Below are 16,946 nucleotides of genomic sequence, written 5' to 3' on the forward strand. Positions count from 1 at the left end.
TGAATTAGGAGTAGGAGTAGGCCTCTTGCCCCTCTAGCATGTTCCACCAAGAAATTCGATCATGGCTGATCTGATTGAAACCAATGCTCTTATTCACATCCCACCTGCAGTAAATAACCTTTCATCTCCTTGCTTATCAAGAATCTATTACCTCTTCCTTAAAGACTTATTCAAAGAATCTGCTTCTCTTTTGAGGAAAAGAGTTCCAAAGACTCAGGAATCTCTGAGGTGGAATAAAAAAAATCACCTTATCTCTGTCTTAAGTGTGTGTCGCCTTTTTTTTAAACAGTTATTCTTAGCTCCACGTTCTGCTACAAAAGGGAGGCATGATGGTACAGCTAGTAGAGCTGGTGCCTCACAGCCTCCACAGCCTGGGTTCACTCCTGACCTCGGGCTACCCATGTGGAGTTTGTATGTTCTCTCCCTGTGACTGCGTGGGTTTCTTCAGGATGTCCCGGTTTTGCCCCAAGTCCCAAAGATGTGCAGGTTTGTTGGTTAATTGGCCACTATAAGATGCCACTCATTTGGTGATGAATGGTAGAATTTCAGAGGAGTTGATGGGAATGTGGGGAGAATAAAATCAGATGAGTGTAAGTGGGTGCTTGATAGTCACTGCAGATTCAGTGGGCTGAAAGGCCTACTTCTGTACTGTCTCTCTCTCTATGACATCCTCTCCACATCCACCCTCTCGAGGCCTCTTGGGATCTTGTATTTCAATTGCCCACTTTCACACTTCTGAACTCCAGCTTACTCTGTCCCACCTTTTCTTATAAGACAACCCATCATTTCAGGTAATGGTCTAGTAAACCTACTCTGAATGGTCTCAAATGCATTTACATCTTTCCTCAATAAGGAGACCAATACTTATGAGGTCTCACCCAGAGCCCTATATAAATGAAGCATAATCTCCCTGCTTTTGTATTTAGTTTTAGCATTCTATTAGTTTCTCTAATTACTTGCTACACCTGTATACTAGTACTTTGTGAATCATGCATTGGGTCAACCAGATTCCTCTGCATCTCGTTGTTCTGCATTCTCTCACCAATTAGGTTATACACTTTCATTTTTGCTTCCAAAATGACAATTTCATATTTCTCCTTGTTATACTTCATTTGCAAATCTTTGTTCACTCACATACCCTATCTGTATCCATTTGTAACCTCCTTGTGTCCTTTCCACAACTCGCTTTCTTATTTATTTTTGTCTCATCAGTAAATTTAGCAACCATGCCTATGGGTGCCTTCATCCAAGTAATTTACAGAAATTAAAAAAAAAATTGAGGCCCCAGTACTGTGGCTTACCATTTGATGCAACTTGCAACCAGAGAAAGATCCATTTTTGCCTACTCTCTGTTTCCTGTTAGCCTGCCAATTTCTACCCATGTGAATATGATTGCCCTTCTACAAAACTATGTTGACTACCTGATTACTTTGAATTCCTGGCTATAATGTCTTTAATAATAGCTTTGATATTTTCCCAATGTTAAACTAACTGGCCTTTAGTTTCCTGCTTTCTGTCTCCCTTTTTGAATTAAGAAGTTACATTTGCTAATTTTCAAATCTAAGGATTTTGGGGAATATAAAATAGTGCACCAAACTATCTCACTTGGCTGAGGAATCAGTGCTCCTCCATGTTGAACACTTGGAAGAAGCACAGAAAATAGCAACGATGCGGAATGTTCTTTGGATTGAGGTCTTTAATGTGCCATACCAGGAGTGACTTGGTAAGAATGCCAAGTATCTTTATATAGCACTACAAACATGTTAAATGTCATAAAATATGAACAGATCTGGCAGTTCAAAACCTCCATGATAAAATTACAGCTAATCCCTATCTTTGCTCTTCTCCTCACAACATTTGTAGCAAAGGTTAATGCAAACTTCGGCAATTTTTTTAATTTTAAGGGAAAGGAATGCTCAATATATTGAACTCTGCAAAGAGCGAGTTGGCAATGATCGCTACCTTGAAAGGATGGCGCAGACATTCACTGGAGCACAAAAGACCAAAGAAGTTCAGTGTGACAAAATTAACACAAAAGAAACAGGTAAACTGTAAAGTAAACTAAACATTTTTGTTTAAAAAAAAATACTTGAAATGTTTTGGCACATAATGCAGAATACCTCCAAGTTTGAAGAGGGTCAAAAACGTGAGATGAATTAGGCCAAACTTCTGTTTTGAAATTCTGCACTAAACAAGGAGAAAACCTGAAGGTTTATGTAAATTTTCTGCAATAGTGTGATGTAGATGATTATGATTCTCCAGCATAGTTTGCGTCTCTCCTGATTTAAAAGCAACAAAAAATTGGGAGAGGACAAAAACTGACTGCCGATTTATCTTAACCAATTTTAACTGTCACACAAATTCAAAATTGTCTCCATTTGAGTTTTTGAGCTTTCGGCTTTTGAGATCCTGTTAAAGAAGGAGGCAGTGTTTATCAGGCAATGTATTAAGAACTGTGGGCATTGTAGTTCAGCTTCACAGCTAACATTTTATGAATGTTAGCCAGGTCCTCAAAGTTCTAATATGGTGGGAGATGGGATACTCATTACAAGCTGAATGTTCACCCCTGTCATATTGATAAAGATTTTAAAAAATGGCTGTACTGCCCATGAAATAGATGTTGGGCACTTTGGCAATGCAAAGGAGGAATTTGGAGCCTGTCTGAGATGGAGATTGCATGATTTATTGGCCTGGCTGAATGTAGGAATGGTGGGTCTATGCGGATCTACACAGATGGTTCTTAGAGTGACTGCCTGTTTGAAATGTAATTGACAATCACATTTCATTAACATTAATGCTGCAAATTCTCTGCAGGTTGTAAATTTAAACATGATATGTTGCTTAAGCAGGAGCCAGTGTAGGTTAATAACCACAAGCCTGAAAGGTGAATGGGATTTGGCGCAGGTTAGAACACAGACAAAAGCTTTGGATAACTTCAAATTTGCACAGGTCATCCAAAAATCGTGGTTTTGGAGAAAGAAACTGAGTTAATGTTATCGATCCATGACCTTTCATTTACTTGAAACATTAATTCTTTCTCCAAATATGGCCTGATTTGCTGAATATTTCTCATGTCTTTTTTTAATTTCAGCTTTCCAGCATCTGCAGCATTTTGCTTTTTAATATTCACTTTTCTAAATCAGGGGGCAATGAGGAGGAATGCTAAATCAAAAAGAAATTATATTCTAAAACACTGTCCAGTTGTGTCAATTCATGCCAGATTTTGCTTTTGCTGATAAGCAAATGCGTTTGAGGGAGAATGAGAAAGAAATCCAAAATTAGCATAATTGCGGGTACAATATCTACCCTAATCTGTGCAAAGGTGGAAATTCTACCCTGATGAGTTGTATTCATGTATCTCACTCACGGATAACGAAGCTAGAAGTGAATATTAAGGACTCAAATGTGGATGTTGTGAAAGATACTGTGGAGTACATTTTACACATGAATTCCTCTTATGACCCCAGGCTATAAAACTGATGAAAAGGAAGATTTCAAATTTGTAGGATCTACCTTTTAAATTTTACCATGGGAAGCCATGAAGGACAAAGGTGTATTTTTGTTAGGATTCTAAATAGATATACCGTAAGTTTTGCTGCATGACCTGTATATATTTGAAGTTATCCAAAGCTTTTGTCTGTGTTTTAACCTGCACCAAATTCCTTTCAGTCCTGTGCCTACTAACCTATACTGGTTCTTGCTTCAGCAACATGTCACTTTTTAAAGTCACACCCATTTTCAAATCCTTCCATTATTTGCACTTTCCTATGTCTACTTATTTTCAGCAGGCCTACAACTCTCCTGAGATACTTACACTGCTTTAATTCCTGGCTGTACCTTCAGCTGCCAAATCCCTAAACTCTGGAAATCCCTGCCTCATCTCTCTACTGCCTTTCCTCTAAAATGCTTTTTAAATCCTGCCTCCTTGACTGAGTTTTTGGTCATCTGCCCTAATATGTCCTTGTGAGGCTTGGCAATGATTTTTGTGACCTTTCAAATATACTCCAGAAATGGAGATTGTTTTGGTCAAGAATTACCTTTAATTTCAGTATAACAATCAATAACCTTTGATGTGTAATTACATGATGAGGCAGTACAGTGATTCACATGCTGCCAACTCATACACTTATTCTTAACAACTTCATGAGAAGAAGGGGAAAATTGTTAATAGAATTGTACTTTGGTTATTTGCTTATAATTTAATTCTATATTCTCAGCTAGTTTACCTTTTATAAGGTCTTGAGGGTCTGGAGTGTTTTGCATGTGATATGGTAATAAATGCTCCAATTTTTAGTGCTAAATGTTTGTAGAGGGAAGAGAAAATGTTGACTCAGAACTTGTGAGACTCTCGGGCTGAACTATAGTAGGTCTGAGTCTTCATAATAGTAGGTTGAAGTGTTCAAGTTGGTTCAATGCATGTGCTTTTTTTAAGGCAAGTTCTAGTTCAAGTTTGTGTTGGGCATACATACCCTGAGGATAAATGCCATGAAAAGTTAGCTCTTGGCAGCAGTAGGACGGTAAATTATAAACATGACAAACATAAATTACATAAACTTAAATTAACATAAGTTAGACATAACTTGCGCAACAGTATAACCAAAAATAAACATAACAACTAAAAGCAATAATTAGATCCTGCTCAAATAATCTACTGGCCACATTAACGATTTAGAATTCATCGAGTGCAGCTTTTCTTTGTTTACAAAACGTATTTCCTGGAACTGAGTGTAACTTCTAATAAGAGGCACAGTCATGCTTTATATAGGCTTCTGATGCATTGTTTGAAACTTATCCAGGAAAGGTGCATGATCTTAATGTGATAAGGTGCAAATTAACCAATCAGATGGAGATTGGACTGGGGAGTTGAAGTATGCTGAGCTTCAAACTCATGAGATTACATACATTTGATACCCCACATCCTACCATTCGTGCAAAGACCTGCCCCCAGTTGTTTACATCAGCATTATTTCTGCTGGCAGTCAAAAACTTTCTATGTTTGGAAAAACTAGTTGAGGTATTCAAATGATGGTTTGACAAACTACACTGCTTGTCCTTTTTGCTTTCTAGCTGTTATGGCAACAACATGGGACCTGTATGATAGCTTTAAAGAAAGAGAACCACGTGAAGACTCCTCCTTCAATCAAACGAAACTGAATAAGGATTTGTCGCAAGCACAACTTAGTTTAGACAAAACTGTCATTCGAACTTTATCAGCTCTAAATTCTTTAGGATTAGGTAAGTATGGAATTATAAAACTGTCTACTGAATAGAGATCATACCAACTGGTATTCCTCCATAAAATTTCCTGGATTTACACACCAAGTCATTATGACTTCCTAACTTCTCATTTGTTTTCTTAGCTAATACAACACAGAAGGAGGCCATTTGGCCCATAGGGTCTCTGCTGGCTCTCAGTAGAAGAATTCTATCCCCCTTTCCCCTTTCATAACTTTACTGTAGCCTTGCAACTTTATTTTCTCTCAATGCCTAGTATTACCTCCCATGATTATTATGCCATTTATCTCCACTTGAGGGGTAATTTACAGTAGCCAATTAAAGTTGGGGGAGGAAACTGGAGCATCCAGAAGAAACCCACATGGTCACTGGGGAGAATGTGTGAATTGCACAGAGATAGTACCTGAGGCCAGGATTGAACTGGAACTGTAAGGCAGCAGTGCCATCTGCTGAGTAAATATGCTATCCATGTTGTATTGAAAATTGATTTATACCATTTGGTATTTTTTATACTGTTTGGCATTTGTTCATTTTCATTTTGTGCATTGTTTGATTTTTGTTTGAGGGTACGTATGTCTGCTGAATAGAGAACTGCACTGGAGTTTGATTGGTACTTGGAAAATTTGAAGACACAGTTTTGGGCAGTTTTTATATAAAAAAAAGTCAGCTTCAAACTGTTGAGGTTGTGTATATTTGATGCTCTCTCTTCTGCTGAAGCAGTTAGGTTTCTGGCATGAGATTCACCTCTTTCCCAGGGCACCAATGCTCAATACAAGAGGGCATGGCTTTAAAGTAATGGGTGGGGAAGTTCAAGGGAGATATCAGAGGAAGGTTTTTTTACCCAGAGAGTGGTTGGGGCATGGAATGCACTGTCTGGGGCAGTGGTGGAGGCAGGTACATCGGTCAAATTCAAGAGATTACTAGATAAGCATATGGAGGAATTTAAAATAGAGGGATATGTGGGAGGAAGGCGTTAGATAGTATTAGGAAAGGTTTAAAAGTCAGCACAACATTGTGGGCCAAAGGGCCTGTATTGTGCTGTACTGTTCTATGCTTACACCAATGATGTTAGCAATAGTGCAATATACATGGTACAGGAGCCTGAGGGCACATACCACCAGGCTCAAGGACAGTTTCTATCCCACTGTGATAAGACTATTGAACGGTTCCCTTATACGTTGAGATGGACTCTTGACCTCACAATCTACCTTGTTGTGACCTTGCACCTTATTGTCTACCTGCAGTGCACTTCCCTGTAGCTGTGACACTTTACTCTGTACTCTGTTATTGTTTTTTTTTTACTTGTACTACTTTAATGCACTCTGTACTAACTCAATGTATCCGCACTGTGCAATGAACTGATCTGTACGAACAGTATGCAGTAAGTTTTTCACTGTATCTCTGTACAAGTGACAATAATAAACCAATACCAAAATCGGTTCCTTACCTTCTGGCATGATTTTCAACTTCTCTGATCAGAACTTGACTGTCCTAATTTACTCAGAACAAATTACTTCCCTTGAAACCATACTATTTAAAGGGCCAATCATACTCAAACAACTTTTCTGTCAGGCTGTTCCATAGCACTTTGTGGTCTCAATGCCGAGTCAAAACATTAATCACAGTTATGATTGAGCATTTCTTGCATCTTAATTGCTTTTTTGCAATCAAAACCGACTTCCAATGGGTATTTGTCCATTGGATGGCATGGCATAGGGGTAGGAGGCAGTTGAAGAGGCCACATGAAAGGAGGCATTGTAGGATTCATCACCATGACCTAATCTATCCATGCTCCAATATATAGTCTTTGACAGCCAATGTCTATGCAGGGTGAGCTTCACCGATATGGTCCACATTGCAACCTGTAACCTCCTGTGATCTCAAGTAAAGGCTTGCATGTGTGGATATTCTCACCGTTGAAGTCCGGGCCTGATCCCTGCCTTGGAATCTTTCCAGGCCACTGGTGCTTATCTATGCCTCTTCTCAGTTTGAAGCTTGTTGTTGCATTAGGGAATGTTCCCCAAGCTCTAATCTTGGGGAGAAAACTACTTTCCCTTTCCTACTCCCTTTCCCTACTTTCCCTTCAGCCCAATGGATGAGGCAGACCAGACATGAAGATCTGTTAGAATATAGGTGTCAGATACTGATTATGCAGATATAGGAAATTCACTCCTAATGGTAGTGTCCCATGCAATCTCCTGCCAGGAGAGCTTAGCTGTTGCCTTGCACTACCTCCGTGCCCAGAGGGCACAATGATTTCCCTGATAAAAGCTCTAGATGGAACTTTGGAAAAGGGCATCAGTGTGCAGCTCTGTGCAATTTTAATACTCTCTAATTATTTTTAGGCCTATGTGTCCGTAGTTATGGTGCAAGGTCCTGCGGAACTATTACTCCTCTAATTTTGAATTTTTGTAATATTAGCAGAGCGCCACTAGTGCATAAACTTCCTTCAACCTAGCTTTGGGAACCAGTAATTGGAGCTCTGCACATGTATTATAAAATTCACCACTGCCAGAAAGATTGCTAGATATTCTCTGATGTCTGTTGAACTTGTAGAGTATACAGAATAGAAGAAAAAAGTGAATTTCATTTCATCTAAGGCAGGTCTCATACCTTTGTTCATCTTGAAAGAAATTAAGTCCAACCTCGTGTTCTGTAAAATTCTGAAAACTTGTGCTTTTAAGCCTCATTCTCTCTACATTGGATGAATGTGATTGTAGACAAATTATTGGGAAACTGAACCTGAATTTACTAGAAACTTGTGCAGGGGCATTACACGTTAACTGCATGTGCTGCTGCTTTTATTATTATTATTATTATTATTATACAAATGTTCTTAGAAATTATGGGGCAAATGAGTTTTGGCATTGCTCTGATGGATATTTGTGCCTTTCCCCTGAGTTTATATATAACGCGTTAAGGTTTGTTATTATTATTCAGCCACTATTACAGTTAAAGGCAATTGCTAACCTGCTGTATGTATGTGATTATTTCCACCTGAAAAGTAATTACAAGGATGATCTGACATTGACAGATTTATGACTCTTGGCCTGGTGCTGACAAAAGGATCAAAAAGCATCATTGCAATAAGATAGAAAATGTTCTTAAGAGCCTTGTTTCCCAATTCTTTCTTTTTTTACATAGTCTTTGCCAATTTTACAATCCAGAGGCTGTTGTAGGAAAGGTTCTTTGCAGTCTCAAAGGGCAAGGACTCTGGACACAGTCTTTGGAGTTTAAAAATGATTTATTCATATAGACAAACGCCGGGACAGAATAGACAGGAACAGATGCACACTTGCGCACACACACGCACACAGGTGATCACGAACGTGGGGGAAATCGCAACGAGGGTGAGATGTGCACATGCACACACACGCACACAACAAACTGGTTGCAACTGATCAGGGAAGAAACAATACAATGCCTGACCTCCCTGACCCAGTGCAAGCATCGGCTCTACGCTCCCGGGAATCTACCTAGGATGCTCTTAACCCCTGTGGAAGTGCACACCCTTACCAATGGTCTCTTTGGCGTTGTTCGGCTCCTGGAGCAATCAAAAGAGAGCAAACCACGCACATGTGGCATTCTTTATAGTGCTGGAGGGCTGGGTGGAGCCAGCCCAGGTAATTCAAACAATCCAATGATTCACGGCCAGGTACAAAGGTGTGTACAGGAGCCAATGGTCAAGGGTGTGTACTAATAGGTGGGTGAAGCCAGACTTTGACAGTGGTGTTGCTTTCAACCACGTGCTCAGTGGTGTCACGTGACAGCCATGACCTTTCATACTACAGAGGCCCAGTGGTGTCTGGAGGCAGTCGCTCCTGGGATTCTGTATACTACCGAAAGATAAAAGCAATTGTAGTGGTATGTACATTGGACAATAGGATGTTTTCAAATGTTATGGACAACCTGACAAAGCCTGAAGGAGCAGGTACATTGCTTGAGGCTTTGTGATCTGATGAATGAACCAAGCTGGCTACTAAATTCTGTAGCAAAACAAAATTTATATTTTGACATCTAAAATATTTGCTGTGATTACAGAAAGCCGATCCACCTCATCTGGGGAGTCAGAAAGTCTTGTCACAGTCCAAACTATGGAAGAAACGGAGCAGGACCTTGAAGAAATCTTTAAAAATGAGAAACTGAAGCAAGATTTATTTATTATGGAGCGTGTCATTATGGAGAATATTTTCCAGCCTAAACTTGCTGCTTATCGGCAGCTACCTATACTACCTGGTAAATTATAATGTTTAAGAACTATTATAGTTTATAAATGTGTGGACAGAAAAAAGTGCCTTTCATCCAGTCTCCCAGTGCCTTGTTCAAGCAATCCAAAACAAATTCCACATTCCTGCTGCTTTCAGCTGTTTTATGTTTGAAATGTGTATTCTTCCTTTTGAAAGATGCTAAGATCTAATATTCCCAATGGCAAAGCATTATGTCCTAACAACTTTTTGCTTTGCATTGAACTTTCTCCTCACTCTCTTAGTGAAAATTTTAAATTGACCCTTCATTATTGAGTCAGCAACAATAGTATCCTGTGCATTAGTGAGTTTTGCAGAGTTAAAATTGTGAAGATATTTTTGTTGTTTTAATAAAAAGCATCCACAGATTCATTTTATAATGGATCTAAAGGATGATCATAGACAGTTTTTTAAAAAAATAACTTGTACCTTCTCATCAAATGAAAGTTTGTAAGTTTGCTTTCAATATATACAAAAGAACTTGCACTTGTACAAAATCTTTAATGGAGCATAACAAAATTTGACAGAGTCCTATATTGAGATTTTCCTCTATACCCTGCTCAATAACCTTGAGGCCTTCGTTCTGCATTTATTCCTTAATAGTATCAGGGCAGCAAGTAATGAGCAGATCTCTATATAATGCATCTGGAGGTGGTGTCTTCAGCACTACCCTGATAGCTCATGCTGTCAGAAGGGATGTTTGACTGTATATGTTTAAGTGTTATTTAGAGTCATTTTAAAAACTGTTGAAATTGATTTAAGTAAATAGGGGAAAAAATCAAAATTTTTAAAAGCACTTTAAGCTACTGTTAACTTATTAAAAATATAAATATACAGCAAAATAAAATTAGAAGCAAGTTTAGCTTGCCATTTAATTAAGGTCAGTGAACTCATTCAAATGAATGGGGCTGCACGTTGTTGGAGGAAAGCTGAAAGGGCAGATAAGAAGTGCATCCAGCCACTCGGCTCAGGAGATTACCAAATGCCTACAAACTTAGTAATGCATCCATGGATAGAGGAATTGTGCCTGCATCTACAGAACTACAGCTAACCATCAGTGTGATCTGGTCAATAAAGTACTGAGAATAATCTCAATGAAACACCTTAAACCAGATTAACATTTAGGTGTGATCCTTCAGAGCTTCTCTGATGGAGGCCTTCATCAGAGATGTGGAGTGATCTTTAGTACACATTTCTAACACTTTTTAACAGTTAAGTGTCTGATATTCACATTTTTTTTCTTTTTATTTCCATGTTAGGTAATGTCTACTATGTCTTAATATTTAATCCTTGGTATTACCTAGATCCAGATGAAACTTCTAATGCTGAAGAAGAGGTGGTAGATAACATGATGATGTTGGATATCATGAGTCCAAGATTGCAACCACTCTGGACTTTTACATGTAGCCTCACCAAGGGACGCAACGTTAGCTGCATGGTCTGGAACAAACACAATTTGGTGAGGAATCTTAAGAGGCCGCTAAAATAAGTAATCATTAACCATTGGAATATCAGTGTTAAATGAAAGGTGTAGATTTGTTAATGTGGTGACTTAGAAATTTGATTGTGCTTGAAATTGTGCTTATTAACATGGCCTATGTGAAATTGGTGCTAGCAGCTCAATATAATGTGTCAACCGTGCAGCTAACACCACTCACACTGCTTATTGACAATGCAGCATTTGGGATGCAGTGGGAAATCGAGCAATTCTAATGCCACTTAAAGGCAGCATGCATATTTGTAAATTGGGGATGAAAATTATTGTATAGACAGAAACAGCTGCATCTGCATTTTAGAAATGGCTTCCACAACATTCTTTTATGTTAGTTTGGAGGCCACAATCAGATGGTGGAGAAGACAGATCATGTTCATTGGGGGAAAAACAGATGTATGTTGACTGTGGCCGATTAGTTCCATAAAAGCATCTTAAATTAGGACCTATATTTAACCAATAAAAATGAGCTACTTGAATCATTCCACTGTATGTCCAGACATACACAAAACTGCCCAATTGAACTTGGTGAAAGGTAACAGTTTTACATGAGGCAACCAAAAATATCAACTGACATGTTCCCAGGGCAAAATACCCTGAATCCTGGGATGTTAAAAATAAAGTGACTGAAGAGTAAATTAGTAAATTGGTTCATTATTGTCACATGTACCAAGGCACAATGAAAAACTTGTATCCCGTTCATACAGATCAATTCATTACAGCATTGCACTAGTACAAGGTAAAACAATAACAGAGTGCAGAGTAAAGTGTTACAGCTACAGAAAAGGTGCAGTATAGGTTGACAAGGTGCAAGGTCATAAGGTAGATTGTGAGGTCAAGAGTCCATCTTATCGTACTAGGTAACCATTCAATTGTCTTATAACAGCAGGGTAGAAGCTGTCCTTGAGCCTGGTGGTACGTGCTTTCAGGCTTTTGTATCTTCTGCCCGACTGGGGGGAAGGGGGGGAGAAGAGAGGATGCCTGGGGTGGGTGGGGTCTTTGATTATGCTGGCCGCTTTACTGAGGCAGCAAGAAGTATAGACGGAACCCATGGAGGGAAGGTTCATTGAGTTGTCCACAACTCCACAGTTTCTTGCAGTCACAGGCAGAGCAGTTGCCATACCAAGCCTTGATCTATCCAAATAGGATGCTTTCTATGGTGCATCGATAAAAATCAGTGAAGGCCAAAAGGGACATTCCAAATTTTCTTTTTTTTTTCTTTTTTTTTGGGCATGGTGCCAACTGGAGTGTGGTGACTCATTGCAAGCTGCTCCCTGCAGATCTACTCATTACTTCTATTATAATCGTTCTACTCTTTTTAAATTTAAATTCTATGGCTTTAAGAGAAAGTGGATACATTGTTTATGACTTTCCAAAGTAGACCAAATTCTGGAAAGGTCCTAGCAGATTTAAAAAAAAACCCTCAAATGTAACATCTCTGTTCAAGAAAGGAGGGAGACAGAAAGCAGGAAATCATAGGTCAGCTTAAAATCTGTTATTGTAAAAGTATTGCAATTCTTTACTAAGGAAATGATACAGGACATTTAGAAAATCATGATTGAACTAAAGTACTGGGTTAGAGCTCAGGGTGTTATAATTAGCATGTGTGGAGGACTGGCTAATTAACAGGGAGTCAGGATAATCAAGTTATTTTAAGGTTGACAAGCTGTAAGCAGTGGGTTACCATGGGATCACTTTTGGCACTTCAACAGTAACTTGCAACTCGTGTTAATGATTTAGATGAAGACCCAGAGAATATTGCTGTCAAGTTTGTAGATTGTGCCCTCCTAACATCTAGCTTTCTCAGCAATCGGTAGTAGACTCAGCAAAGAGATGTGTATAGATTTAGTGAGTGGGCAAAAATTTGGCAGATGGCAATGCAAGATTATCCACTTTGGCAGGAGAATGGGAAAGCAGAATTTTGTCTAAATGGAATAAGACTACAGAGTGCACTTAACAGAGGGAGCTGGGAGTCCTCGTATGCAAAACTCAAAGTTAACATGTTGATGAATCAAGTAATTAGGAAGGCATGTATCTTGGCCTTTATTGCAAGGAAGATGAATACAGAAGTGGGAAAGTTTTGCTACAACACCTGGATAGCTGCATGCAGTTTTGGTCTCCTTTGGAACATTCACAAGATTGGTTCCTGGAAAAAAGGTGGTGACTTGGGTGGAAAGGTTGAGCCTCTGCTCATTGAATTTTAGAAGAATGAAAGGTGATATCATTGAACCATATAAGATTTGAAGGCAACTTGATAGGATAGATGCTGGGAGGATGCTTTCCCTGATGAAGGAATCCAGAACTGGGTTGCCTTGTTTCAGAGTAAGGAGTCATCCACTTAAGACCGAGATGAGTATTTTTTCTCTGAGATCATAAATCTTTGTAATTCTGTATCCCAGAGCACTGTGGAGGCTCAGTCATTAAATATATTCAGGGCTGAGATAGACAGATCTTTGGATTATAGGGGAGGGATTTTGAAGAACTGGTAAGAATGCAGAATTGAGGCCAAGATCAGTTTAGTCTTAATTTTGCTGACTGGCAGAACAGGCTTAAGGAGCCTTGTGGACTGTTAAACATCTATCTAATGCCTAAATGGGTGTGGTACAATCCATTTTCCACGTCTTTGTAGTTCATCATAATAGTCCACTGTATTATCATCCACTTATTCCATTTTAAACTAGCTGGAGCTGAGGATGTGAAAAGTTAATAAGTACGATCTGTGATGGATAAAGCAAAGTTTGGAATGAATATCAGAATAATATTTCAAAAAATTGGTAGGCAATGTATCAAACTTGTCTTAAAAATGAAATTATTGTTAAGTAATTTGATTTCTTATATATAAATAAATTACTTCATAGTAATTTTGTAGGTGTTGCACATGTAACTTTGCAATAGGATATGAGTTTTAATAATTGGAGTTTTTATTAAATTCGTTCTCAGTCTGCAGTTTGTGGACTGAACCTCCAAGTTGATACTTAATGATCAGTTGATTAAAATTTAAAAAAATGCAATTGCTAGAATTCTGTAATAAAAACATTATAATTTAGGATAATTTTGTGTGTCTATTATTATGAAAGTTTTGTTTTGTTGGCATACAGGACCTACTAGTAGTAGGTTATGGAAACTTTGGATATAAGGAACAAAGAGGAGGACTGATTTGCTGCTGGTCACTGAAAAATCCAATGGTAAGTTGTTGAAGCCAATCGAACTCCACAGAATGCAATATTTTAGTTGGGCCTAGGGTTTCCTCAAAATGGTTTACAGCAGAGTTGCAGCTTTTAGACCATTTATATCTCTTGGTAGTTTACTTTTTAATGCAGTCATTAATGGTGTAAGAGCAAAGTTCAGCTAATGGAAGCTTTCATTGCAACTTGACTACGCTATCTTAGCAGCAGACTGAAAGACAATAGAATGTTAGAAACAGGAGCAAGAGTAGGCCAAATGCCAACTTGACCTTGTTTTTATGAGATCGTAGTTGTTCTGATCTTGGCCCCAAATCCACTTTCCTGCCAGTTCCCCATGACTCTTGACCACCTTATAGATCAAAATTCTGTCCATTTTAATCTTTAATATATTCAACTTTTCAGCCTTCACAGTTCTGCATGTAGAGAACTCCAAAGATTCATGACCCTCTGAGAGAAGATATTCCTCCTTATTTCTACCTTAAATGGGCAAACCTTTATTCTGAAACTAAGCTTCCTAGTTCAAAATGTCCTCTCAAGGGGTAAGCATCCTGTTCCATCCTCTCGCATCCTTTGGAATCATGTATATTTTAATAAGATCATCTCTCATTCCTTTAAACTTCAATGGAAATAGGCCAAACCTGCTGGATTTTGCCTCATTCATCAATTCCTTCATCCCAGGAATCAACCTGATGAGCCTTCTCTGAACTGTCTCCAATGCAAGTATATACTTCCTCAAAAAAGAATCCTAAAACTGTATGTAGTGTTCTGGGTGTGGTCTAACCAGCATATTGTACAGTTGTAGTAAGACATCTACATTTATATTCCATCTGATCTGCAATAAAGGAAAACCTTCCATTTGATTTCCTACTTGCTAACTTTCTGTTTCATGTATAGGTATTACCTAGATTTACTTGGTAGAGTGGCATTCTGTATTCTTCATTTCAACAATATTCTGCTTTTCTGTTTTTCTTCCAAAGTGGATAACCTCATATTTTCTCTGATTATCTGCCATCTGTCAATATTTTTGCCCATTCACTTATCTATATATTTTTGCAGACTGTGTCCTTCTCCAAACTTGCTTTCCCATCTATGTTTGTAGTATAGTACAATTTGGCTACAATGCACATGCCCTTTCATCTAAGCTATTAATATAGATTGTAAATAGTTGAGGTCCAAACACTGATTCCATTCATCACCCGACTACTTGTAGCTTGCCAATTTGAAAATGATCCATGTATCTTGTTTTCTGCTAGTTAGCCAATCGTTCATTCATGCTAATATATCACATCCAATGCAATGAACTCTTGCTTTGTGTAGTAAGCTTTGAAGTAAATTTGTCAAATGCAATGTTTCCCTTTCATAAACCCATGTTGACTCTGGAAAAAGATCACAATATAATTATGCCATGTCCTGCCACTACATCTTTAATGATAGGTTCTAGCATCTTCCCAATGACAGTTGTCAGCTGAACCCATCTAAAGTTTCCTGCCTACTGTCTCCCTCCTTTCATGAATAGGGGTATGACATTTATGGTTTTCCAATCCACTGGGACCTTTCCAGAATCTGGAAAATTTTGGAAGATCATAGCCAATGCACCTACTATCTCTTCAGTCACTGTTTTTAACAGCCTAGGTTGCAGATCTTCAGGACCAGGGGACTTATTGGCCTTTGGTCCCATTAGTTCACCTAGTACCTTCATTCTAGTGATTGTGATTGTTTTAAGTTCCTCTCTCCCTTTTGCTTCTGGAATTTCTACAATAATTTGAATGCTTTGGTATATTCATCCATGAAGTCAGGTACAAAATATTTGTTCAAAGTCTGTCATTTTATTATTTCCTATTAATAATTCCCCAGACTTGCTTCTCAAAGAACCAGTGTTTACCTTAGCTACTCTTTTTTTTAATAAACTTGTATGTTTTCTCTTTGTTTTTATACTTCATGTCATCTTGCTCCCATAATCTTTTTTATTCCTTTCATTTTTTTTCTCATTTGCCAATTTCTAAAATTTCACTAATCTTTATGCCTACCAATAATCTTCACAATATCAGTTTGATATCATGTTTAAAGTTTCTCAGTTTGCTATCAATGGATCTTCCTTCTTATCAAACCTTTAATTCTCAATGGAGAATGAATTTGTTGAGAGAGCAGCAACCGATGGCTTTGAAGTGCCAGGCTCATAGAAATACACATATAAAATGACAATCATCAATCACCATCTGTGCCCAGATGCCAGCAAGGCATGCCATTTAACCAAACATTAAGTCAAACTGCCAAAAGCTGCTTGAAAGTAGATGCCACATGACGTTCAATTTTATCACAATGTCACTTTAAGGGCCGTGACACTGGCATTGACTGCCAACTCATCTCTAGGACTGCAGAATATTGCTGACAAAATCTTTATATCCTCATTGGGCGAGCAAAGTAATGCATCGTTTTTCCTGCCCTTTTCTCCTCGTCAACCTGAAAGTGAGTGTACACCTTGTGTTCCTGATACATTTCCATAACTAACTCCCCTCACAACCATGCATAACCTGAAACCTCTCCCTCTACAAATGGTGGCTGGGCACAATTTCTCTATTTTTAGCCACCCATTTGGTACTCGTGCCTCAAATGCTAGCATTACCATTACTCACTACCTACTTGTAGGTCAACCTCATAAGGAAGCTTTGGGTAGGTTGCTGAACATCTCCTCAAATACCTTCACCTAGATTATTATACTGTGTCCCCGGCATCCTTTTAAAAACCATCACATAGCCAGAACACTTCACCCACTTCTTTGTTTTCTTAATC

The 16,946-nt window shown here is 38.4% G+C and overlaps 1 protein-coding gene across 2 annotated transcripts in view; it reads left to right on the forward strand.

The window, feature by feature from the left end:
• dnai4 (dynein axonemal intermediate chain 4) overlaps positions 1–16,946 on the forward strand; it is a 57,523-nt gene that overhangs the window by 22,910 nt on the left and 17,667 nt on the right. For both annotated transcript variants that reach the window (XM_052012508.1, XM_052012509.1), the window contains exons 7-11: positions 1,905–2,044; positions 5,068–5,235; positions 9,277–9,471; positions 10,784–10,938; positions 14,070–14,156. In XM_052012508.1, coding sequence (XP_051868468.1) covers positions 1,905–2,044; positions 5,068–5,235; positions 9,277–9,471; positions 10,784–10,938; positions 14,070–14,156 — 745 coding nt within the window. The remainder of the gene's footprint in view (positions 1–1,904; positions 2,045–5,067; positions 5,236–9,276; positions 9,472–10,783; positions 10,939–14,069; positions 14,157–16,946) is intronic.

This window comes from Pristis pectinata, chromosome 3 (assembly GCF_009764475.1).
Source record: "Pristis pectinata isolate sPriPec2 chromosome 3, sPriPec2.1.pri, whole genome shotgun sequence".
Classification (NCBI taxonomy): Eukaryota; Metazoa; Chordata; class Chondrichthyes; order Rhinopristiformes; family Pristidae; genus Pristis; species Pristis pectinata.